Below are 26531 nucleotides of genomic sequence, written 5' to 3' on the forward strand. Positions count from 1 at the left end.
TGAAGGGGATGTTGCAAGATGATTGGCATCGGAGAAGGTTCGCCCCCCACGAATTGATTAGCTGGAGCTGAGAGCGGGACATCACAGGTGGTTCAGGTTGAACTGATGAGAGTCTTCCAGATTGAATTGACGCTTAAGCTTCATTTCTCTTAGGGTTGGGATGAACTAACTAAAAATAACTCTGATAGTAGCATCCTCACTGGAAGGCAGGGAGAATGCCTCCCTCTACTCAGGTCAGTAAAGTTGGTTAGCACTGATGAGAAGATACATGAATAAATCATTTAGGTTTGCAAGAGACCTGACAAGACATGGGTTTACCTACCAGGACAACATCACCTTGGAGCTACAATTGCATGGTACAGATCAAAGCACATCAATGTGTCAGAATGCTCCAGTCAAAGTCGAGAAATTAACTTTTTATTTCCTCAATCTGACAAAACAAAAAGCCTTCTTGTCAGAATGACCAACCTCATGTCAGGTTGCTTAATTTCACAACAGTGAGGTCTTTTGAGGATATCTTTTTAAACTTAAAATTAAAATGTTTATCTAAAATATGAAACACAGAATCTTTAAGTGGGTCAAAGATCAAGGCTTTGTGATGGTCACTCTGTCAGAGTTTTGCTTACAGTATGGTCTGTCCAGTTGAATACCGATTAGTTCCCAAGCTTTAATTTACCCACTAACGTCTTGATATATGTGTTTAACATTTCTGCCTATCTTGCAAACCTGACAACAGGCTTCTAAGATTTTATTTTCTTCTCCAGCCGTAAGATCATGTTGATCATTTGTCCAAAGCAGTGCCCAGCAGACCATGGGGCGTGTTTCCAAAAAGTAGTCTTTGTGTAAATATCTTTGGTTAAGCGAACTAAGGTGAACGTAATTAAAACGTTCTTTAAACAATTAGCTTTTTTTCTCACTAAGAACATTAACAGGCCTGATGAGACAAAAATTGATTCATTTTTTTATTTTTTATTTAAGCCTCTGATTTCAGCTTTATTTTCAGTTGAGGATCATCAGAATCGGTAAATAATCAATCTGACTGAGCTTTTCACTTTGTGGAAAATGAACAACAGTGTTCTATAGTAGCCTTAATGTTAATATGTAGTTGGGATTAAAGCAAAGAAGCTACATGAAGGTGAACTGAGGGAGAAAGTTTAGCCTCGTGGTCTGCAGAGTCACAGCTTTCTTCCTCTGACTCACAAGGAAATCCTGTCAGGGGGAAGTGACTGCAGCCTGGATGTGGTGACATCAGAGAGAGTGTGTCTGGTGGAGCGGAGGGACTTCAGGTCAGGATTCCCTTTGATAAGTGTGACATTGTGACCTCTTATCTGAAGGGCATGCAGTTCTTCTTAACTGACATAAGAAAAAAAAACCACACAGAAGCGTCACATTGAGAACATTCATCAATAATTTATTTTCTTACTCTTAAGAACCACCACTGCTTCTTATCTTGAAAATTCATTAATTTCCAACACAGTTTTGCAAAATGTAAAGTTACTATACAAATTCTTAATAGAAAAAAGAATAAATTAACTATGGAATTCAGTTTTTTTTTTTTTTAAATCAATTCCACTTTTCATTTCTACAACCCTTTAATGCAATATTACAGCTGAAGAGAACTGATGAACTCAAGTTACATGCTTTATTGTCTGGTTAAGGAGGTGATCTAATATTAAACTGCCTGTTAAAATAAACCTCGTATTGACTGTAGTAGTAAGAATGGAGAGATGTCTAGATCCTACGTGACAAAGCAGTAACTGGTCGTTTTGTAGCACCTCAAAGGTTTTTTTCAGTGTTGGGAAAAAAAAAAAGAAGAGGAAATACTGGTTCATATAAAATGTTTACATTTCTAAAATGATCAGTGTGAGTTTAAAAGCCCACAACTTCCCTCTCAACATACATGGAGAGCCTTCTCTCAAAAAAATCCTCATACATGATCATGGAGCGGGGAAATATGGGTGAAGCTACAGAGGGTTTTCACATCGGCTTACAAAAAGCTCAGAGTTTATAAAAGGATCAAAGCAGTTGTTTGTGGGGGGGTCTGGATAGATATACAGTAACAGTTGATTTTAGCAGGAGGAATGATGGTGCTGGATTTGAGGTCATGCATAAGGTTAAGTCTTAGGCACAGAAACTGATGCTAAGACATAAACAGGGAAATCTCAAACCTGACTGCTAACATGGAATGAGCTCTTACAAAATGGTTAAATGTAAATGCTGGTTCTAATCTTGCTTTAAGACGTTTACAAACTGACCTACGCTGCAAAAGAAAAAGGAATCTAAAATCTAAGAAATGAAATCTGAAGTCTTTTTTTCATAATATACCGGTAAGTGCATTTGTCTTGAATTGAGGAGCTAAGTGAGACACTTTGTCAATGGAACAAACCCATTTACATTTGAAATAAGAAAAAACAAATGCATTGTCTTATTTCAAGTGCATTTTATCTGATTATCTTATGTTAACTGTAAAAATACTAATTCCATTGGCAAATCATCTTATTTACCTACTGAAATTAAGGGTAATAAAGGGAAATTTGTACTTATTTCTAGATTGTTTTTGCAGTGTAGCAATGATGGATGACTCGGTGGAGTAGGCATGCACTTAGGGAATGGGCCACACCTTCATGTTAAAATGACACAGTCGACTCTTGAATCGTACCATTTTCTGCTGAACATCACAGCAAAACCTTGAGCCATCTTAAATGAGCCGTATGATGTAATGCAGGTCATATTTTTTGGAATAAACATTGATTAAATGTTTTTTTTTTTTTTGTGCTACAACAAACAGTGAAGGAAGTCATTTGGCATCACTGGGATTTTTTTTATCAACAGCTGGGAAACTGGTTTCAAGAGGGTGTGTGCTTTTCTAACCCTGTACTGAATGTTGCTTAGGGTGTGGGGCAAGAATTATACGCATTTATCAATGTTTTTTTTTCACCTCTGGTCATATCTTCTTTTGCACTGAGAGCGTAGCTTCTTCTAACCAAAACAGTAATGGTTGCACTTGCTAAGAGAACAGTCACTGCAGGTCCAGCCTTAACTATTGTATATGTTGTGCTTTCAGACCACATGTTTGAATGAAGGAATTTGAATTCAGTGTGTTTCCCTGGCTGCTGCTCTGGAGGATGGATGGAGCCAGTTTTATGCCTGAAATAGGGTAAACGTTCGGTTACAGTACAAATGCAGAGCACCAGAATGTGAGGAACTTCTTCAGACGAACAGCGCCACAGAGGGACGGACAGACAGTCAGCAGAATAAGAACCAGTTTGAAGTCAAGCTGGAGGACAAAAGTAAGGCCCACGCCATAAAAACACTTCACCACAAACACTCAGCAGTTTCAACATGGAACTGTAAGGTAGAACCGACTTCAACGGTTATATTTAACTGTGAGGGAAAACATGAAAGAAAAGAGAACTAAAAGGAAATTTAGTGGCTGAATGTAGCCGGAACAACGTCTCATACAAATCAAATAGTCTGACTGCATACAGATGCATCTCTAGTAAATACCCCCCCAAAAAATAATTTTTTAGGAGAGAAGAGGAACTTAACAGAAGCTGGACAAAGGTCCAGTCTGAGGTTTCACAGGTTGCTGGTTTAGGCAGCCTCTTCATCTCCTGGAGTTGGTAAACAGAGAAGTCATTTCCAAGGACATTTAAAGCTCTTCCTGCTTCCCTCTCTACAGATAACCTTCATAGAAATGCTGATTTTATTTTCTAACACCTGCTTTGACAACTGATATCACTGTTGACCTGTAAAATGGCTTGATGAACCTCAACGAGTATGTATGGAGTTATATTCACATTTTTTCAAAATTATTCATAATTATTCAACTAATCAGAAATTGAAGTGAAAGTCAAAAACATGTGTGCATATCTGATCTTCAACCTTTGAAGTGATATTTACTGAGAAAGTAAAATGTAATTGGGATAATGTTCCAATGAACAGAGATGCACCTGTATGTTCCTTTGTGGCCAAACTTCTTAAGAACTGCAGATTGAAACCATATCCAATAATATCCCACTCCAAACTCTACACTAAAGATCCTTCACTCCCCTCCTGTTTAAGTTTCACTCCGCTGACTCAAACCATCTTGGAAAAACCTTTACAACGTTCTTTATTGCTATAGTGCATTCAGATATTCTCCCAGAAAACATCCTAATATGGTTCCCAGGAGCTTCCTCACATATTGCTGACTGACTATTCTGTCATGCTGACACCTACCAGGGGATTGTGGTACCGGTTATTCCCACGCATCGGAAATCTTCTCTTTGTGTTAGTATGTATGAAGAAAAGTAAGGAAACAATGTTTATGGGAATAACATAATGCAATACAGTTCATTAAGATTTAAAAAATGAGAATAAAACCAGTGGCTCATATCCAGCATGTATCTTTGGGCCGGGTGGCAGTGCACTGGAGCGATGCAGGATGTGATATGAAAACAGGTTGCAGAATAAGCCGATGTGGAGTTTTCTGTGTTGCTGATATTCCCTGTGCTCTGTCCTTTCACCCTCTTGTCCCTTTGTGCTCCAGACGCTGAATAAGGTAAAGGACTGTAGTGCTTTTAGGATTTGGGGAAGGGGGGCCTTTTAACACTTTTCAGTCTGTCCTGTGAAATCAGCCCTTATCAAAGCCCAGCGAGTGTGTCCCTGTCCAGCTGAGCTGTGATAGACAGGCCATAAGAAACAGGCGGAGAAACTCGGGGAGGGATAGAGGCTTGGGTCAGGTCTGGACTGGATGAGGTTGTTGGTTGTTGATGGGTAGCAGTGAGGGACAAAGAGGAAAACAAGTTGTTCTGGGCCGTACAGGAAGGTCTCAGACCAGCGTTCCAGGCTTGGCCTTGTCTTTTCCGTACCACTGCACATCTGCCAGCTCTGAGCACAGGGGGCTGCTGAGAAAACAGCTGTCACTAAAAGACCTGCAGAGAAAGAAAGAACAGAATGGGTTTTGATTTATCAAATAGTTTAATAACTGCACTTGTAAAGTATTTTAGGAGGAGTTAACCACAGTGAAGCATCACAGCTGAGCACATGCAAAGATCAGGTGCAGCCACACAAACGGCAAGACAGGCATGCAGCACCTCCACCAATACGAAGACAGATATGTCAATTCGTCAATCTAATCAGCAATTTCTTGTGTGTAATCAGCAGTGAGCAAAGAACCAACTTTATATTAAGCAGAGATGCACCAAGATATTGTTTAGAATTGGTCGGTCTTGAGCAGTGATGAGCCAATCAGAAACCAAAAAAATCTTTATTTAAATGCACATCGGTAAAAGCTACAAGATCAGCTAAGAGTTATTTTTTCCAAACACTAATAAGTGTTTTAAATGATCTGAGAGGAAGCACAGCAATCTGTTAAGCTGTTCTAAAGGTCATTTAGACGTTTTTCTTTTTATGTTTAAACAATATTCTAGACGGCGGACATCAGCAGCAGTTCGATAGTTTCACTGGACTGATTTAACTATTATAACGTTACATACTGGTATGAAATTAAAACAGGCACAACTAAAACTCCAGATAGAGCATATTGAAATATGAAAAATCCTTTATCATCTTAAATGCAAAATGTTTATATATATATATATTTTTTAACAATTTTGATAGAATTACTGCTCTAAGTGAGTTGCTGTCAGATAAAAGCATGTTTTGAGTCTCTTCACTCCAGTTAAAAATTACTTGTTTTAGCCCTACTATGAATAGATTTTAATCAATAACTACCTACATCTGTAAAGCCAAATAATCTTTAATGCTTCTTGTTTTGCAGCTCTTTTATGGAAAATTGCTTTGAACATATTTCATAATAATTTAAAATCTTAATTAAAAAAAACAATTTTGGTAATGGAAAACAAAATTCTGATTGGTGCATCTTTGATATCAAAGAGATCTTAATATAACAAACACTATACCTAATAGTATAATTCCTAAAGAATTAGCAGGACTTATTTAAAGCCATTTTGTTCCAAACTCCTCTGCTGTGTTTTACTACACGGTACCTCTATGCATCAGAGCTGGGCTGAGGAGGGGACTGACAGACGTCCTCAGTAGGAGAGCTGTCTGCTGTGCCTCTAAACCAGGAGAAAGGACACACACACAAAAGGAAAGGGGGGTTAGTAAAGTCAGAAAGACAAACAAGAGAGAAATGACAAATATTAAGTGACAGATGTCCCATAGGTAAAGTTTAAGAACAGAGAGATGATTGAGAAATAAAAAATGTTAAGAAAAAAGGAAAGAAATAAAGTGAGTTAGCAATAAAGATCTTAAACTGAAATATAAAATGGCCGACGTAAAAGTTTTAAAAGAGAAACCGGATTCACGTGAAGCATGATGAGAAAGCAGTGAAAGCTGAACAGAGAGAAACAAACCCAGAGCTTCACAGTCTGATGTGATTTTGCACAAACATGAAGAGTCAAAAGCTAAAGCTTTCCGATAGCCTCCTCAGAGCGTAGATAAGCGTGTCTTACCCGCTCTTCCAGTTGATGATGTGCTGTGGGCTACAGGGGGGGGTGGGCGTAGCTGGTTGCTCGCTGGAAGGTGTTAGACTCCTCTGGCTGTGAGGCGACGCAGCTGAAGAGAGATCTGACAGTTAGCCAATCAACAGGAATAAAGGCCATAAAGAGGTGAGAAACAAAATAACTTTAGACCTGCAGAACAGCACTCCTTCAAAAAGCTTTTAAGCTTGGCCTTAAAGGCTGGAAACATTTTTAAACACAACCGATGAAATGCACTTGTTTAATTTTTTTGGTGTCAAATATGCCTGCTACAACAAACATGATAAATTATGAGATCTATAAGTTTTTTGCTCGTTTCCTTTGCATCTCTCTTTATACTAAAGAGCTGGATGATAAAAGGTTTGACTCTGGTTTCCCTAGCATAGTGAGTGCAGCTGAGAGCCTCGTGGCTGAGAAGCAGCAAGCCAGAGAAATGCTAGTTGAGACGTGGAAAAACAGAGATGTAATGTGTTTATAAGCTGAATTTCACAGCTGCAGTATTGGAGCACTTTGGATTCAGATCCAATGACAATATAATAGTTTAATACAATAATTTCACAGGCAATTCATCTTCCATGAAAAGGCCTATTGGCCGTTAAAGGTCTGTAGTGTCTTGTGCTAAATGCAGTCACAGTTTGAGAACTTCAGTTCCTTTATTTGGTTAGTAAGAAATTAAAGTTTCACTTGTTTTTGTCACTATAATTCATATAAAGCTGTTTTAAAGACTAAAGTAATAGGAATCAGGGGTCTTTCAAATCTTTAAATACACGTGCATAATTCAAGAAAAAAAACAAAACAATAATTTAGCAATGAGAAAAATTTTCAAATCAATAAAACCATTTTAGTCAGATATGAATAATTAAATAATTCCAGATTAAACTATGTTGGGGGGGTGAGCGGGAGTACATTTGTTCAGATCTGTTCACTGATTTGTTCATTGATTGACTGACTTTATTGATTGATCTCAAAGTGGAGAAAGAGCATTTTCATAGTGCTTAGTGACTCGAGGTCCTCAAACAGACAGGTTCTCGTTTAAATGGGGGAGTTAAATGTCTTTAAAAACAGTTTCCATTGTGGATACATTCATTAAACATAATGCTGTGATAATTTTCAGCATCGCAGTCTACTATGTTAAAATGCACTGGTGAGAAGCATACAAAGGTTTAATATGTTGGGATGTAAGCATAACATCCCAACATGTCTTTGATTTCTCTAATAATCTGCCTGCTGAATAAAAAAACATCAACAATGGAGAAGAAAAAGAATGATATAAATCTTTCACTTGTTCACTAGAATACCTAGATGTGATCTGATCTGTTTGCATATTCTGAAAACATGCTACATCACAGAAATCCAAACTAAAGCTACAGAATCCTAACACGTCTGTGAAAGCCTTAGATGTTTCAGGCCCCAGTATTCATTTCCAGCTGTTATTGGTCAAAACTGTTCTCAGTCAAACAACATCTTCATCACAAAGAGTTCCAGCTTAACTATGTCTGAAAAAAACCCCAACTCACTACAATTTAGCTTGTTTTCCAAATAAAAAATGGTAAGAAACACCATGTGATATAAACAAACTACAAATAAATTGTTATACTTTGTTTTTTTTTTATCTTTTAAGCAATCACACTTTTTTCTTTCAAGCTAGTAGTCAGGTCAAGTTTTTTGTTTTTATTGGCTTTTGACCTCATACATTTTTATTAAACACTACTCCTGCATTTTCTATGGACTGCTTGACTACTAAGCAGTGTGCAAATGCATTGTTTTATTTTAGTTTGTTTGTATATGATCATTCACTATCAGCTTTATGTGACAACACCTCATACATTTCCAAGTAATTTGGCAACAAAAATCAGCTAAGTCTCACTGAAATTGTAGCTTTAATCCTGCAAACTACTGCATTATCCACCTCTGATAACAAGTCATCAGGGTTAGATGCCTTAAGCTAGTCTCATACTGCATAGCACAGGTTGGGAGGGTGAGTGCGCTAACAGTTATGCATGGTCATGCACCTCTGGAAGTTTGTCACTCGTTGTGGAATGTTGCTGCATTCAGAATAAACAAGATGCAAAAAAAAATCCTTAGTTCAAGAGCAGAAGGAAGAGAGGAAACAGAAAACAAAGAGAAAACAGAAAAACATGAAACTGCATTAACTTTAGACTGATTAAACTTAAAAAAATTAGACTGTACAATAAAACTAAAGTCCAAAATTGTATCTAGATATAATTTTGTATCGTTTTACAAGTAAGTAATAACTTAATGAAAAAAATCATGTTTTTATTTGGTTTGTAATAATGTTCCAGTCTCATCTGCTGGTTATTTAGTGTCTTGCCCCGTGTCCTCAGAGAACACTGCCTCATCGTCAGCATTAATTACAATTCTTATCGCCCCTTGTTTAGTGTGCCGTCTGCAGAGCAGAACCCTGAGGAGTGACTGTAACTCAGCCTTTGTGATGGGATTTGTTAACACCCCATACCTCTACTACAAACATGATCAATGGAAGGCTATTACAATAATAATAAAAAAAAAGAAAATTGCTTAAATCATACCTGGTGAGCCTTTGGCAAGTGATCCAACTCTGCTACTCCTTCCATGTCCCAGAGTGCCTTGCTGTGATCCGGCCTCAGACGATGTGGATCCTGAATGTGAGTGGCTTCTTTCTTTCAGGCTCCCTGATGACCTCTGGTACCAACACCGCAGCTCCTCAGACACCGCCGCCCTGCCTCCTCCTCCCTCTCTCCCTAACGATGGAGTCCGTACGATCTGAGATCGAGATGGCGTGAGCCGGCCACTTCCCTCTCCTCCCTCCTCTCCACCCCAGGCCTCCTTATAAAGTCCGCCCGCTGTGTAGGAGCTAGAGGTCTTAAATTGGGCCTTGACGCTGTAGTGGCCCTCCTGGTCGCTCTCCAGGCTGCGAACGACCACACCGTTGGAGCTGCCCTCCACGTACAGAGGGTACTCTTTGATGCGGTACTGGGAGGAAGGCTGGCTCTGGCTGTGAAGGTAAACCCCATGATGCCCGCCTCCGATTCCTCCTCCCCCTGAGCCTCCAACGGAGCCGTTCTTAGCTGCCAGATTTGGCATAGAGCCCGAGTTAGAGGAACCCAAGTGACCAGCAGATCTGCGGAGAAACATGTTGCTGTTTACCTTTACTGACTCACTTTTCAATAAATCAATCAAACTCTAATTAAAACTAAGGTCCATCCTTCATTACAAAGCCCTGCCCTCACCTGTGCCTTTGCCGCTGTCTTTGCCTGGCTTTAGAAGGTGAGTCCTCTCCCAGAGTAGAGTAGTTTGGGTTGCTTCCAGGGGGTCCGCCGGAGGGGCAATAATGCTCTGAGCTGCTTTGGCTGGTACAGGATGAACAGTCATCCAATGGGTCGGAGCCATTGGAGCCTCGTCCCCGGCCAAGGAAGAAGTCCGGACTACCCAGGGTGTGCGGATGTGCATCAGGATCGGACACCAGCAGTTTGCCCTGAGACTCAAGGCTGGAGCTGCGGTTCCTAAAGTGCTGAGAGAGACTGTGCAGACGTGTGGGACTGATGTCCACTGACCTATGAGATAAGAAAAAGGTTACAAATGGCAAAGTCCCAGTTCAGGTTTTGGGCTTCTTAGTTTGTCGACTGACCTGGTGGAATGTACATAGTGTGGAGTTCTGGTTCTCAGGTCTGGTGTTGATGGCATGCTGGACTGAGAGTTCCAGTGAGGCGCGCCCCTGATCGGGCTGCTCTGCAGAGAGTTACTCCCCCCTGCTTCAGCACTACCTGAACTTGGGAAACGTCTGTGACTGAACAGAGGTGGAAAAAGTTAGCTCCTTTCACACATTATTCAACCTTTCAACAACTTATCAATAAAAGAAACATGACTCCTCCTTCCTTTAAAATGATGAGCATTTAAAACAAACATTCAGTCTGATGCACTTTTTATCACATTACAAAACCAAACTTCCCTGCATTTCATTAGGATTTTATGTGATGAACAAAAGAATTAAAAATAATGTTTAAGAAACAGATCTCTAGAGAATGAAATGCATTTGTAAAATTTTGTCTACACTGTTGTTAACAGAAGAACAATGAGAATACCTGGAGTGAGAGGAGCGTTTCTTTACTTTTTCATAGGGCTCATCCAGTGATGATTCGCTCCACATTTTGGGTTTAATGGGAGACTTATCATAGTCAGAGCGAGTGTAGTGCATGTGTCGCAGTCCATCCAGGGACTGCGGGGGAGGAGGCCTGCTGTGAGAGGGGGGTCGTGGAGGGAGGCCTTTATGAGGCGACGCTACGGGAGAGAAGTTTGGGGTGCCTGTAACTTGAGGATCATCTAAAATGAAAAAATAAAAAAATGAATTCAAGTTATCATAAATTAAAGTCAAACTTCATGCAGAAGAGGTAAGAGAAGATAAATAAGATTTTACCATCATCCAAAACCAGTGCATCAGACAATGAACTGTCCTCAGAACACATATTGGCTTCTAGAAGAAAGAAAAAGAAATAAAGGGAAAACATTATGTTGAGGGTTTTATTTATTGTCAGATTCAAAACAGAAGATAAAATGAGTAACAATCACAGAGACAATAAAGTTCAAAGTGTGCATAGAAAGAGCTCTAAGCTCCAATAGTGGAAAAATATACAAAGCATACAAAGAAAAATAAGTTCTTCTGTAGAACAAAGGCAAAATGAAATCAGTAATAAAAAATAACCAAAATAAATCTCTAACTGGTGGATGTCCAGATAAATCTGTACCTTCTATGATTAGTGACGCCCTCTGTGTCGGCTTCTTGCCGGAGCGGACCCGGTACTCGTTGATAGAGTTCTCAATTTCCTGGAGTTTCTTAAGTGCATTTAGATAAGAAGTTTTCCTCTGCTTCTTCAGCTTCTTGCTGCTCACATGAGGATCACTGGCAAGCCGCCTGGCCGCCTCTGTAATCTGCGACTGAATGGCAAACTCCCGCTCCAAGCGCTCAAGCTCCTCCTCCTGGCATAAACACACAAGTGCAAACTTTATATAAAAGATGGAAAAAAAGGTTGCTGTATTCCCACAATGTTTTATCAACAGAAACAAGTGAAAAATCCAAAGACAACAATTCTTCAGTTTCCAGACACGAAATCATACTAACTCTCCCACGCACAAGAGTTATCTGCCAGTAAAAACACACTGCGGATATCATTTATCTATGCCGTAGCTGAACTTTTTCTCACCACTGGATAGTCTCTATTAAGGCCCAGTGTTCCCCTATAATAACACCCCAGCATCGGTCTCTCTTATCCTGAACAACAGGTCTCGGGGGATTTGAGGAGCAGAGCAGGTTGACCAGAGAAAACACACAGTGTGTGCATGAGGGCTGAACTGCACAGCACTTACCAGTAAATGAGATTGTTGTCATGACACAAAAGCAACTCTCCCCCTACAGGGGAGTGTAAAAGCACCCACATATGATTTCAGTTACCCTCAACGGAGACAGGATGATGATGTATTATTAGCATTTGGGTTTTTTATTATTAGACTCAGCTCTGAATAATCCCTCTAACTAACAGCGGCTTTGCAGAACCGCTAGAGCAGCTTCTATTTCTGTGTACACAGTTTAAGGTGCTCAGTGTAAAATTATGACATCTTTCTGCTTAGAAGGGGCTTTTTTTGTAATACTGTTTCCCTGGATTCTTTTCAAAGAACAGAAACACACACAGACACACACTTTCAGGCATGCACACAGACTTACTATCACCACTTCCTGTGGTTAAAATCCAATCAGACTATATTTAGCAGCTCTATTCTGTTGGAAAAAATACCCGTGGCACAAAAAGGAAGCAAAGGAAAAAAAAAAAGCTGAACTTCTTTTAGGTGAGAGACGTGTCAGACTGTGTGCTTTTCCGGGAATGAACTTCAGCGATTGTTTAAACACTGTATATCTCAGCGATCTTGTGTTTTTATTAAGCTTGTTTGGATAAAGAGGCTACAGAAAAAGAGGTGGTTTGGGGAACTAGGAATTAGACCATTACCTCGCCCTTTGGTAAGATTTTCTGCTCATCCAGTTTGAAAGCAGTGCCAATCTTCCGCCTCACCGTGGGTGGTTCCTCCCCAGGATCCAAAGGGTATTCCTTTGGAAGTTTTCCCGTCAGTTCCTGGAAAATATTAGGATAGAAATGTTAATGAAAGGTTTCTAGGAAGTATTTAAGTTTAAAAAAAAAAAATATATATTTTTTTTTATACCGCTTCTCTGATACAGATGCTCTTGAGTTCCTCTAGTCTCTGCCGTAGAGTTTCCTCCAGAGCTTCCTGCCTGGCCCTCAGTGCTGCCAGCATGTCCTTTTTAGCAGTTTGGGAGCTGTCTGATTCCTGAGAACCTGCAAGGCGCAGACAACACAGAGCATGAGGCTGAGAATCAGGAGCAGTCTTGTCAGGAAGATTAGAGAAGGAGAGCAGGTCCTCTGCACCTGCCGCTCCTGCAGGATGTTTACAGCGGAAGCGAATGGAACGTTTTGATAAGGAAGTTTAGAGTCAGAGCTGTGTTTGTGCGAGCATGCCAAGGTTTAGACAAAAGGGCATTTTAGGACAAAGTCATTGACGCAAGTCTCCAGGGCCCGGAGATGGTGCTAGTCCCTTTTGTAGTATTCTACATTAAAAACAACGCAAACATACAAACAGAGACTGTTCCTTTTTCACTGATCTGATGTTGTTCACTGTGTGGCTGACCTTTCGCACCGTGCAAAAGTAACCAATGCTGAGAAAGTGTTTTGCAAAAAAACATGCAAAGCAAAATCTTATTGTTTCAATTGTTTTCAAGGGCTAAAACTGAACAGAGTTTAGCTTGACATATGTGCTACTATTGCACCATTTCTATCTTTGTGCAGCGGTCATCTACTGCTGCAGATTGTTCCTTTGCATCACCCAAAAGCTTGAACACATATAGTATCAAATTTCACATGTTAATCAATTTGTAATTGCAAGAATAACTTAAATACTTAAGTAACGTGTGTAAATCAGTCCAACACATATTAGACATTGAGTATAACCCATTACTGTGGCTTAAATGATTCTTTTCCATGTTACTTCCTATCAGGTAAAGGTGACCGTGCAGCAGACAATCACCAGGTAGCTGCTTTCTAGTTTCTTTTAACAATCTAAAATGGCCTTCTGGAATTCAAAGGGATTTTTCCTTTCAATCCTAATTTTAGCTGAAAAAACAAAGCTTCCTGTTACATTCACCACCAGTTTAGCACAGATAAGCATTGTTTTAAAGGCCATGGTAAATGTGTACTCATGCCGCTGCCCTTTCATTCTCTCCCTGCCTAAATTTAGAGGAAGCATGGGCCTCTGGAGGATGAATCTGTGACAGGGAGGGTGGGAGAGGTATTCCATACATACTGAAAGGCACAGGGCGGGGTGTTTGTACAGTATATGCGTGAGAACATACAACAGAGAATGAGTGTTCTTTCCAGGGACAGCTGTTTCTGTCGCTCCAAAGCCCCTCACTGCCCATACCGACACATTCCAACACATACAGAGTCTCAAACATTTTTCTTTCCCTTTTGTATTTTTTTCACCTCAGACACACTCGCTCCCACCGACCTGAGGACAGCAGACTGCCGCTGCTGCCACTGATAATCTTGCCCTTGCTCCCCATGTTAGCCAGTTTGGAGGTCTTCAAGGTTCCTGTTTCTGTGAGATCTATTGCGATCTCACTCAGACTCCGTGCAGCATGGATCTTTGACTATAAAGATTAAAAAACAGAAAGGTTAGCAAAAACATGACGTTTACAAACACAGATGTATCTCAATACATTAGGGTAGAATAGAAAAAAGTGAATTCATTTCAATAATTCAATCCAAAACTATAAACCTATGTAGAGCAAATGGATGAAGTGAGGCATTTCTGTTTAATCGGACATAAAAACCCAAATCAGACATTAAATGAACAACAATTATAAACACAGAACTGCAAAGTCATGAGAAAAACTACCCAGTTTTTCAGTAGACAGTTGGAGCCTCCCTACTAGATGCACATTAATGGAAAGTTTAGGGGAAGGAAAAAGTGTCATACCAAAACAGTTAAAATAAATGAAGCTTATTTGAATGTTTGTTGAAGATTAACAAGCCCTATGTTAAAGGTGAAGTTGATGCCTCAGAACCACCAGACACAGAAGCATCAGGGGCCTTGGGTTTTGCAAATTGCTAACAGCTAAATTCCTTGCATTAAGTCACACATGGAACAGAAACTTAATAAACTCTTCCACGAACCAAGGAGACGAAAGTAAACTTTGTATTTCATTTGGAAGTCAAGGTCGAAATGAAGATGGGAGGAACCAGCATCAACAATGTCAATGTGCAAAAAGCTACAGTACATTAAGGCCATTAAGGCCAGATTATCTGCTGATGTTATTCAGTTATATGACATAATGTTTGAAAGAGTGATGTGTTTTTTAAGCTTTCGTCTTTATTTTTACATAAAATGGAAATAAATGCAACAAAAACAGTATGAAGCTACCCTGCTTTAATGGGACAGACGAGTCGACTCTTGCTTTTAAATCTGGCTTGATGCTTTCAGACTGACCTTGCTTTGCTTGCGGTCCAGGTAGAACTGATGCTGGCTGATAGCCATGGCCCAGATGGACTTGATGAGAGCAGGACAGGCGTACCAGGTATGCACAGCGATGCCACTGTGTCCAAACGTCCTTCTCGTTACCGACGCCCTACAGTAAGAGCGGACACAAGGCCTCCTTATATACACTGAATACAACAGTTCCACTTCTCTAGTTACTACTACTGCTTCTGAGACTGACAGATAATGATAGAGATGCTTTGTGTTTTTTTTTTTTTTAGCAAAGCCACACACAATGTCCCAAATTGTTTACTCATCCTTTTTCAAACACACATCTGTAGCAAAGCAGCAGAGCAGTTTGCTCTAATGACAGCTTCCTTTTAAGAAGCCACCGCTGCTCCCTGTTTCACCCCGTCTGTCTCTTTTTCTCTCTTTCTGTCAGTAGAATAACGTTCCATATATATAGCCATGTTAAATAAACATCTACAAAGAGCTCCCATAGAGCCACCTCTCCTTTCTCCTTCTCTTATAATCTATCAGTGCTTTGCCCCAGTTGGTGTGTGCAAGTTTAAGGCTATCAATCTGCTCCACCATGGCATCGCCAACCTTCTGCTGGCTGCCAAGACAAATTTTTGAAGCTTTTACTATATTAGACTCCAGGCGCTCTTTCCATGCTGCACATATAATATATTTTTTCATCTTTGCATATCCCCGATATAAGTGAGTAATAATTTAAAGTAAAAGCCACTGGAAGGAAAAATATATCATTTAAATTGGCATACTTTTTCTAAAGCTTATGGGCTCAGATCAACAAAAAAGACTGTAGTGACTGAATGATGGTCTAAAAATCTAAGTCAATATAATAACACAAAACAATAAAATATTTAAAGAGCTTGAGTTTGTGGTATAAAGTTACCTCCTGGGGTCATGGACTTCCACTGAAAACTTCTTCTCTCTGAAGTAAAGGTTCTCCAGCTGACGCCATTGAAACACCTGAGATTTAGGAGAAACAGATGGTGTTGAGGAGAGCTCACAGGAAAACGTGCTTCACATCAAATCCTCACAGCCTTTAGCCTGATCTCTTCCCAGACTTTTTCTTTTTGTTTGGCAGGAGCATGCGAAGGAAACAGGGAAGCAGGGAGAAAAAAAAAAAAAAAGCTGATAAAGACGAAACTGTAAGGAGACCTAAAATCCGAAGGTCCAGAACAGGCGGTCTTTCCACAAAGGATCCCGTACTGGATGACCTCACACTGAAGTAAGACAGCGTGAGCGGAAGGAGGCTGTTTTTTTTATTTTTTTTATTCCCCTTCTGTCTTCTCCATGAACCATCTGCCTCTCAGTGAAATAAAGTCCAAGCCAGCTGTGTGGGAAAGCTTCCCTGAAGACGCGCTCCACAGCAAGTGGGTAGGTTCAGTCCTTCCAGGCGTCAGAGGGAAAGAGTTTTCAGGTGGTGTGTGTTCACCATCTGGAGCCATGTGTATGTTTGTGAGGAGAAAGTGAGTAAAGTTAAGTTTCCTCCTCTACTGAAGTTCTGCTGGGAGGGTTTAGAAATGAGTGGGGGAGTGTATCCCCTCCTAGTGACCCCTCCTCCCTCCCTCCCTCCCTCCCTCCCTCGGGGACTATGTGTTCAGCTCCAGGCTGCAGTTGGGAGGTGTGTGTGTAACAATGGGTTTGCGTAGAAGTTGTGGTGCGTGTGTGTTTGTTTAAGCTGGAATAAGACTTAAGGCTTTCTATAAGCCTGGTGATTGAAGTGCCATTAAAATCTGCTGCCTTATCAAAACCCCTGCTACTTTCAAACCATCACGGGAGTGTGAAGTGCTAATGTAGCGTGATGCTAAATATAGTAGGCAGGGCAGATGTTGAGCGTGTGTGGGTGCGTTTGCTTCGGGAGATAAGACTGGTGTTTCAAAAGGTCTTCTAGGGTCATGGCTTTCAAATTAGTGGTAAAGAATTTTAGTTAGTGGTGCTCATATATTTTTTTATATATACCATTTGCATTGTAAACAAAAGACTAATAAACTGTGTGTAGGGCAAAGACATAGAAATAGCCAAAAAATGGTGAGTAGTTCAATAAAATATAACCTAAAATTTCAGGAAAGTGAAGCTGGGGGGTTTCAAACAACTCCAATTACATAAGTAATACCAATATGGCCATCTTCCATTTGCTAATTAGGAAGCTAATGAAATATGCTAACTGCTGCGCTCAGTGATACATTAACTTTTAATGAGCAGAATGCAATAAAAGCAGTGGGTTTTTTTTGTTCACCTTGCTCGCACTGTGGGGATCCACTTTTTGGCATTTCTTATTAATCTGGCAGTAGCCAGATTGATATGTGAAAAACCTGGAAGAAAATTCCATAATACACTTTCAGGCAATCGTACCAGTGAATCTTGGCGTTTCGTAAGCTGATAAATCAAACTTTTTCCAAATCCTGTCAGTAGAAAAGCACAGACATCTTTCTAATTTATCTATTTCCACCATATCTAAAATGTACTCTATTGGATTGAACTCTGGTGACTCTAGAAGCCCTTAGTGTTTAGTGAGCTTATTGTAACTTCTTAGAAATCATTTTGGGAACATCTGAGCAGGGCAATGTAGTGTATTATCCTGCTGGAAGTAGCCATCGAAAAATGACCACCATCAGGGTTATGAAGGGACGGATATAGTCTGAATACAATCAGGTATGCTGAACGTGTTTGAAAAATCCCCAACAATGTGCAAAGGGCTCAAAATGCAGTGAGAAAATATCTCCCACGTTGTCACATCACCACCTGCCTACACTGTTAATAAAAGGCCGGACAAGTCCATGGTTTCACGCTTTGTATGGCGAATTCTGACTCGATCACCCGAAGATTGTTGGTAAAACTGAAACTAATAAGAGCTAAAGCTATAATTTCTCATCAAGGGTCAACATGTTAAACTTTGATGAAGAGTATTCTGCACAGCCTGGTTGTGACTAGTGGTTCTTTGAGCAATTGCTGGTTTTCTTTTACCTCTGACCAATCTGTCGTATATCACCTGACCCTTTACTAAGGTGTTTTCATTAACTACTCAATGGTAGCAAGATCTGTAGAGGTGACGGATGCTTGTTTGAAAACCCCTCAGTAGATCAGAGTGGTCTATCCTGCAATGGTACCAAAACTCATATCACTTTAACTACTTTATGTGCTATTCTGAGAAATACTTTGAACCTCAGAAAGCTGGAAATGCAGTGATGTCTTAGGTTGCTTCAATGAATTTGGATAATATATTTTATGTATTAAGAAACACTTGAATAAGTACATCTATATTATTGAAAAATTATGAAATATGTTTACCAATGTATTTACTGTCCAATAAGGTGAAACCTTTCTGAAAGGTAAACCTATATAAAGACATTTCAAGATTTTGGGAAACTTGATTTGAGTGAAAATAGAATCAAACAAGTTATATCCAATGTACAGTCCCTATAGATGACTTAATATTTCTTTTTTTCTTCGGGAAAAAACAACAACAGGCTAATCCACACTGGAATGTGTAACTATTTTAAAATGTCTGTCAGTATGATAGGACTTGGAAACCTTTGTCTTTTCCTGAGGCGATTCTTGTAAAACAGTTCAGGAACCATTGTTCCAGAGCGTGACAACAAAAAGCTGTTTATATATCTGTTTTAGTGTCTTACTTTACTTTACTGTTCTCTGTCAGCTGTGTTCCTTTAATATGAGCTTTAAACATGAAGTGTTTATATTGTCTTTAAATCTACTGTCACATTATTTCAGGCCTACTTCAAAGTTCTATAAGCCTTTGTGATTTTTCAACAGCTGCATTTTTTTATGATTAAGGTAAAAGCCACTGGGTGGTTCTGTTATTAGTGTTGTTCATGTACATCTGCACACAATACAGACCCTCTTCCTCTTGGCTGAAGTCTACTCCTACACAATGGCACAAACACACAAGCAAAGGAAGTGACTGGTCATTATTCATCACAGAACAGAGTGCTCATGTGTACAGAACCTCGCCTGTCTCATAATAATGTCAGCACAACCAAAAGCACATCTATCACAGATGGAAAGGTCAGTTCTGATAGAGTGCAAATGCCTTTCTCTGGTGTAGTAGACTCCCTGGAGATTACAGAAGCACAGAACATTTAAATAACGCAGGTCAGGACAGCGGCAGTAATGTGATGGATTTTTCTTTTTTGGACTTTGACTTGTGAGCAGGAAAGATAATCCTTTAGCGCGCAAGATTGGATACTTCTGTATGGGTCTAACTACGGCAGTCATGGAGCTGCACATAAATCTGAACACACTTCCTTTTATTAACATTTCATTTCCGCTATACACAGAATAAAAATTTTAAATACTTTAGATTCCTATGTATCTTATTTGGAGAGAAAAAAAAGGTATAAATTGCAACATTTCCTATATCCCTTCATATGCAGTATAGTTTATGACATTCTGGACCTTTGCAGCTTTTGCTGTAGTTTTAGAGTTGCTGCCCTGCTGGAAGGTAAGTGTCCATAAATCAAAAATAACTGTGTTAAACTTAGTAGTTAGGTGACATCTGATAGTAGTTGGTTAAGCTGAATTTCACGTTATCAGATTAAAACCAAATCAATAACACCCATGTCTTCCTATTAGCAAGTCCATTTCTAAAAGTTTGAAGAGCTGTCAATTTTGTTTCACCTTTAAAATGATGAATTACTTAATGCTGGTCAGTCACATAAAATCATAATAAAATAAACCAAATAAGCTTACTGCTACATGTGAAAAAGATAAGGAGATTTGAATAAAAAAAATCACTATATAAAGTAGGGGTGTGGGAAAAAAATTGCTTTGGCAATATATCGTGATTTTTGGCTGCCTGATATATCGATCTTTCAGTTCAAAGTATCGATTTTTTTTTTTAAACAAAACATTTTTATTTAAAACTTAGGGAAAATGGGCTACCTATGTGCCACCACTCTGGGAAATAATGCTGTGGAGCCCGTTTGCTGTGCGGCGCAATGCCATATCTGCGGTTGAGGCAGTCACAGTAGAAGGTGGACTGATTCAAACCCCAAACAACATTGATACCAAAATAACTGAATGATCAGTATCATCTGATGAATATATACAGAGGTTGCTTTTTATCTATATACTGTATTTAAAATTTTCATAGCAAGAAAAATATCGTAATATATGGTCATATTGCAATAAAGTGATAATATCTTATCGTGAACCAAGTATCGTGACACGGATTGTATCCCAACCTCCATGCCAATACTCACCGCTAATATAAAGTGATGAACTCCTAATGGTGCCCACTGGGTAGCCTTAATCAGTCCTGAAAATGTATTTAGTCATTATGCACACCCTATTTGTTGCCTCTGTTTTAAATGTTTATATATTTTCAAGTTGAGTAATGATTTTACTCCTACTTCTTGAGTCAGCGTACAGACCATTGATGATCAATAGTCAGTTCTGAGTCACTGATTACTGGTAGTAAAACAGGTGACTGACTGATTAAAAATGTGAAAAAATCATGGCCTGTTTAACAGGAAATAATCAGTTTATTTACTGAATGCTGATGACTTTCCTGTCCGCAGCTCAGAACCTTCCAACCTAAAATCTCCAGTGTTCTCAATGGGTTTTAACTGAACTTGTGATGCTGAAGCAGTCCAGCATAAAGAGGCCCAGACTACTCCAGTCTCCTCTTATAAAAGCTTTCATGTTTTATTTCTGAAGCATAACGAAGCAGTGACTCACACTGTGACTGTAGCCATGTCTGTTGAATGCTTGATAAGTCCCTTGTGATGGATTGCTACGGTTTCTCTCTGCACTTCTTGATCATTTGCGTTCATGTGTTTCTGTTGTTCATTGTCACTTGGTGTAGAGACTAACATGTCAGAGGCAAATGAGTGAAGACTTTTCTGTAAAATGATGTCAAGCTTTTTACCTACTCAAAGGTTTTTACCCTATGTTCTGGTGTTAATGTGCTTGTGAATTGGATACACTGTTAGTGGAATGACTGTTAGTGTTGTTTTAATGATATAACACCCAGGTTGTTTCGGGATTTTTTCCTTTAATGAGACATTTTGCACTGAAAAGTCCAAATTAAGAGGTGGGCACTCTCAGAAAGAGGGTTAGTGGCAAACAGGGAAACGTTTAAAGGCTAGTAGGTTTACAGGGTTTTTAATGAGGTTAATGGTGCTTTATGCAAGGCTGAACTCAAAGAGTTAAAGATCTTCCTCCAAACACACACTGAGTGAAAGGAAGGTTCCCTTAGAAAGGCAGAAATAGATTCCGGACAGGATGTTTCATTAAAAGACTAAAAGGTCTCCAGAGTTGTGTTGTGACACATTTTTAACCCTCTTCAAAACTACAATGAAGACTCACCGACCACAAAACTGGATGAAACGCAAACATAAATGGTCACAGATATGATTCCTGCAAGTTTCTTATGACCAAATACTTTCCTTATTATATCCTTATGAGATAAGTTATTTCGAACCCATATTTAAAGAAATGTACCAGTAGATGGGGGGACAAACAGATGCATAAGGCCGGGCCTACACAATATTTTAAATCATTGCATGCAGCGCTTAAAAATTCACAGCTCACAATGTATGCTCTTACAATGTACAGCCCGATGCTCTGATGCAATTTAACTGATCGCACTGTATGTCCATTAACCACATGTTGGACGCCGCTGGTCGGACTTGTCAATCTGGAAAAAGAAGAACTCCCCTGTTTGCACATGCACAGTGTGCAAACTTGTTTAATTTTCTCCTGACCTTACAATTCCTGATAAAAGGTGGTCGTGTATGGCTGATCGCCCCTTGTTACCCCCTGTATACAACACAACGCGAATGCAAAATGAGGCTGAAACTCGGCTCGATCCGGAAAATTGGCCCGAAATTGGCCCCAAATGGGCAAAAACACGTAAAATCTATGCTTGGCTTAATGGACGTGGATGAAGGTAAATATACCTGGGTGGATGGTTAGAAATGTACTAAAAATAAGGAGGGTAAAACAGGGGATAGAGCCAGTGCTTATCAACAGCTGGAAATAACTAAAATGTAATGCTTTTACAGAAATGATCATGTATTTTCCATTTATGGCTTTGCTAAAAGGAGATCTATTTACCACGCTAAATTACCACAAAATGTGAGGTGAAAATATGAAGAATCAGAGTGGCATTATTTAAATCATCCAACTTTTAATAATAGAAAGTCGACACAGAAAAATTGATGTACAGATGGATTTGTACATCAGAGATCAGAAGAAGAACCATCTTACCTTCCTTGGTTTGACTTTGTCCTGGTAATCATACTGAAAGATGCCTTTATAGCTCAGACCCAACCACCACGGGATCCCCTGTTTGTCCTGAGAAACACAGAAAAACTTCCCTAATATCTGCTTGCAGGCCCAGAGGAAACAAAAATCTCTGCAGTGCACATGTGAGAAAAAAAAAGGAAAGGCAGAGTTGTAAAACTGTACCTTTACACCATAGTAATGTACTCCATATGTGGGCAGAGATTCCACAATGCTCATATAACTGTAAGAAACAGAAAGGCAGATATTTAACTAAAAACAGAGGAAAGTGTTCCACATACATGAGATAAATAAAACCAGAGACCTAAAACTACGTACTTTACAATAGCCTGGCCTCTGGACTGCCCGCTGAGCTTCTTATAATGCTCTATGACCCGGTCCTCACTGCAGGAGAGAGCAACAGGAGAAAACAGGATATTATCAGGCAGAGGGATAGTGGACGAGTCTGCACAACAAATAACTAAGCATGTTCTCACCAGTAAGCCAGAGATGGGTGCTCCTTTAGTGCTTGAGTGGGCAGAGCCGGGAGCTTTTTCAGATCAGACCTTGTTGCATCATCACTGCAAAAAGGGAAAGAAAATGAAGTCAACGCTGTTTCTCAGTCTGATGATGAGCTGAGGATGCTTTTATACACACATAATAATCTTACAGATTTTATCGGGTGCTAAAAGAGGAATGTAGAGTTTATTATAAATGTTAAACTGTCTTTTAACCACTTTGGGGGAAATGAGTACAGGAACTGTATTTAGTTAAAAAAAAAAAGAAATAAGTGCTGGTGGCCAAAACGTGCGCTCTATTTTAAGCACTGGGTGTGGTCTAAGTCTAAACAGCTGCAGGAACAAAAAGAGCAAGAGAAATACAGATGTGAAATCAAAAGATAAGCACAGATAAGACGGGATAAAAACTCTAAGGGGTTGGAGCTGGAACAGATTAAGACACAGATAGAGTAAATGAGACGCGGAGCCGTGCAGAGAGCTACAAGGACTTGGCCCCTGATTCCATTTTCAGACCTCCAGTGGCAAGACTTCTAAATGCTCTGCTCTAATCCCCAGGCTTCACTCCAGCCTCCACCAAAGGCCCCAGAAGATTGGGAAAAGCCCTGGGAACATGACAACCTATGAGCTAAGTCTCTGGAAGAGATCCCATCCACCCAGCCAGTCTGTTCTTCGAAGTGTAAAAACAACTGTGTCTGCTTTTGTTCATAGCTGCTTGTGTCGCTAATTATCAGGTTTGCAGCAGTATTCAACACTATAGGTTTTACTTTGTAACCTCAATTTTTTATTAGGAATTCCATTTTTTTTAATAAACACCTAAAAATTGTGGTGTGCAAACAATGTTCCCTGTAAGCAGCATACTGCTTGCGTATTCTCAGCACACAAGAAAATCTATGGCGTACATAAAATGAAATCCATCATAAACTTTAAATCAATTATTCCAATAAAAAATTTTTCTATATCATTTTGAATCTTTGTATCATTCGTACTTCAATATAAAATGAACAATAAAAAAAAAACAAATAGGGAATATCTATGTTCATGTTATTTTTATATTGTTTTGTGCTCTAAAAGCATCTCGTCTCTATGACGGCTATCAGGAATGACCTCAGCGTGCTGGACGCTGGATTCTCAGATATGGTGGCTGTGGCACTTAGATAGTTAGCAGCTACATGAAATCTCACAGCTTGTAGATATTTTTGCAACATTTCAAGCATGATTGTGAAAGAGGAATTAGTTTAATAAATCATATTTTAAAACAGCAAAACCATCTTGAAGCGGCATATTTGGAAAACCATTGAGGAAGTGAGGACAGATGTGAAAAATAGATCAAATTTAAGTCAGATTTGTTCTTTTTCTAGTGACATTTATTACGTTTCTTTTTTTTTATTTGTGGATATTAATCATGAAATGCTTATACTATTATATAATTTATATCAGGACAAATCTTAAAGAACTGTGTAATCAAATATTTCACAAATAGTTACGGGGATTCAGTATCTTAAGCTTCAACACATTTCATTGTGCAAAACGTGAATGTTTTAATGTGGACAAAAAGTTATGTCTAAAAGGTGAAGCATTTCGTTCCTTTAAGAGTAGGAGCCTCATCTTTGCCAAAGCAGGACTCTTTCATATAGCATATTACTGCACATCTCATGAACAATTATTATGGGAAAGATCACCTCAATTAGAAGTAAACTAATGGAAATTGCTGCTATAATCTCTTATACTTTTTATAAGCCATGTAACCTGCTATGATTGCGGGTTTATAGCAAGTTTCAAATTGGCGTGTGGCAACAGCATACACATCTGATGTGTCATAGACTTTTCCGCAATGTACTCATGGAGCTTGTGTATATGCCCAGACAAAAAAAAAATTGAGGGAAGATTGTCTGCGAATGTATTCTGTTTAGATGTGTATCAATCCAATATTGTTATTGGTATCAGTGGCAAATTGAATATTGGTGAAAATGGGCCAAATCCATAGGGTCAGATCCAGAGAAGTTTCCCTAATAGAAGTATAGGGGGCCACAATTTTTGTTGGTTGCTGCTAAGAACTTCCATGAATAATATGCAGAGCTTTTGGTGGAGAGCTGGAGATGTAACGGTCAGTGGTCTGATTGTGGCTAAAGAAAGCAACTCTGTAGTCTAAAAAGAGTCACATCTTCTCTTGCCTGAGTTGCCCCCTACACTATGTAATACTCAGTGAAAATGGCACCTTGATGAAGGGCAGGGGGGATGTGCCTTTGTAAATTAAAAGCATTGAATCCGTCACTCGATCAGAGGGAGCCACTGAAGGAGTTCATTTTGATTTCAAAACCGCGTTTGGATAACGGGCTGGACTCTGTGGCAATAGGATGGCAGCTGTTTAAGAGAATATCTGGTTGGGTCCAGCTGTGCAGGTGCAACCCATAGTCTCCACCTCTTCATCCACTGTAACCACCATCCCAGAATTATTGCTGGAATCATTCAGACACTTGCTTGTTATCAGCACATCTGACTTTACATTTTGATAAGCTTTCAAGGTTTTCAGGTTGTTCTGCTGTTGTCATGTACAGCCATGTACTCAACAAAATACATCTATTTTTGATCTTGCTGTAGCATTAAGCCATTTTCCCTCATTATCCTCTGAGTTTGATATCCTAACAAGGTGAGGAATAGATAAACCACCTTCTTTTATGAGATATAAATGACAATGTATTCATTTCAGAGCCACTGTTAAAAGTAAAAGTAAGCGGGAGAAGACAGATGGATGGATGGATGTTAAATGTAAATAAACACTGACATTATTTAATTGACAATAAGTAGGATCATAAGCTTGGTAGTTGAAGTAAACAAGGTATGTCCATTAAAGATATCTATTCATTTTATTTCTTCAATATACACTCACCGGCCACTTTATTAGGTACACCTGTCCAACTGCTCGTTAACACTTAATTTCTAAGCAGCCAATCACATGGCGGCAACTCAGTGCATTTAGGCATGTAGACATGGTCAAGACAATCTCCTGCAGTTCAAACCGAGCATCAGTATGGGGAAGAAAGGTGATTTGAGTGACTTTGAACGTGGCATGATTGTTGGTGCCAGAAGGGCTAGTCTGAGTATTTCAGAAACTGCTGATCTACTGGGATTTTCACGCACAACCATCTCTAGGGTTTACAGACAGTGGTCCGAAAAAATGTGGTGGAACGGGAGATTCGCATCATGGATGTGCAGCCGACAAATCTGAGGCAACTGTGTGATGCCATCATGTCAATATGGACCAAACTCCCTGAGGAATGCTTCCAGCACCTTGTTGAATCTATGCCACGAAGAATTGAGGCAGTTCTGAAGGCAAAAGGGGGTCAAACCCTGTACTAGCATGGGGTACCTAATAAAGTGGCCGGTGAGTGTATTTAAAGCAACACTGAAACATTTAGCCACTAGGTGTTCTAGACTTGTTACTTCCTGGGTTAGGGTTCTGACAACGCTGCACTGTCCCAAAATGAAACCTTCTTCCTCTGTGTTTTGGAACCTGATAGCAGACCTCTTTGGAGCAGCAGATTGATGGAGTTACTTGTAAAGTTACTTGTAAAGACACCCACCCCTCTATGTAGAATCCTAAATCAGGAATTTGTCCTCTTTGTATGATTTACTGTTTTTATGACCTCCTTTGCTGACCTTGTACTAATGGATTTGAAGTGAAAAAACATGGACCAATGCATCACTAATCAAATTT

The 26531-nt window shown here is 39.5% G+C and overlaps 1 protein-coding gene across 10 annotated transcripts in view; it reads right to left on the bottom strand.

The window, feature by feature from the left end:
• Positions 1-3921: 3921 nt before the first annotated feature.
• frmd4a (FERM domain containing 4A) overlaps positions 3922-26531 on the bottom strand; it is a 127229-nt gene continuing 104619 nt past the window's right edge. For 4 of the 10 annotated variants that reach the window (XM_015381912.1, XM_015381913.1, XM_015381910.1 and 1 more), the window contains exons 8-24: positions 22796-22879; positions 22638-22703; positions 22485-22542; positions 22284-22370; positions 15940-16016; positions 15036-15177; positions 14055-14196; positions 12696-12829; positions 12485-12607; positions 11231-11462; positions 10903-10959; positions 10571-10808; positions 10117-10275; positions 9719-10042; positions 9038-9609; positions 6462-6564; positions 3922-4916 (exon numbers count right to left, since the gene is read on the bottom strand). In XM_015381912.1, coding sequence (XP_015237398.1) covers positions 4814-4916; positions 6462-6564; positions 9038-9609; positions 9719-10042; positions 10117-10275; positions 10571-10808; positions 10903-10959; positions 11231-11462; positions 12485-12607; positions 12696-12829; positions 14055-14196; positions 15036-15177; positions 15940-16016; positions 22284-22370; positions 22485-22542; positions 22638-22703; positions 22796-22879 — 2701 coding nt within the window. In that variant the 3' untranslated portion in view covers positions 3922-4813. Of the gene's footprint in view, positions 4917-5993; positions 6066-6461; positions 6565-9037; positions 9610-9718; positions 10043-10116; positions 10276-10570; positions 10809-10902; positions 10960-11230; positions 11463-12484; positions 12608-12695; positions 12830-14054; positions 14197-15035; positions 15178-15939; positions 16017-16208; positions 16523-22283; positions 22371-22484; positions 22543-22637; positions 22704-22795; positions 22880-26531 lie in introns of those variants that run through there. The other 6 variants (XM_015381911.1, XM_015381906.1, XM_015381916.1 and 3 more) reach the window with 5 other exon arrangements.

This window comes from Cyprinodon variegatus, unplaced genomic scaffold (genome assembly GCF_000732505.1).
Source record: "Cyprinodon variegatus isolate N-32 unplaced genomic scaffold, C_variegatus-1.0 Scaffold244, whole genome shotgun sequence".
Taxonomy (NCBI): Eukaryota; Metazoa; Chordata; class Actinopteri; order Cyprinodontiformes; family Cyprinodontidae; genus Cyprinodon; species Cyprinodon variegatus.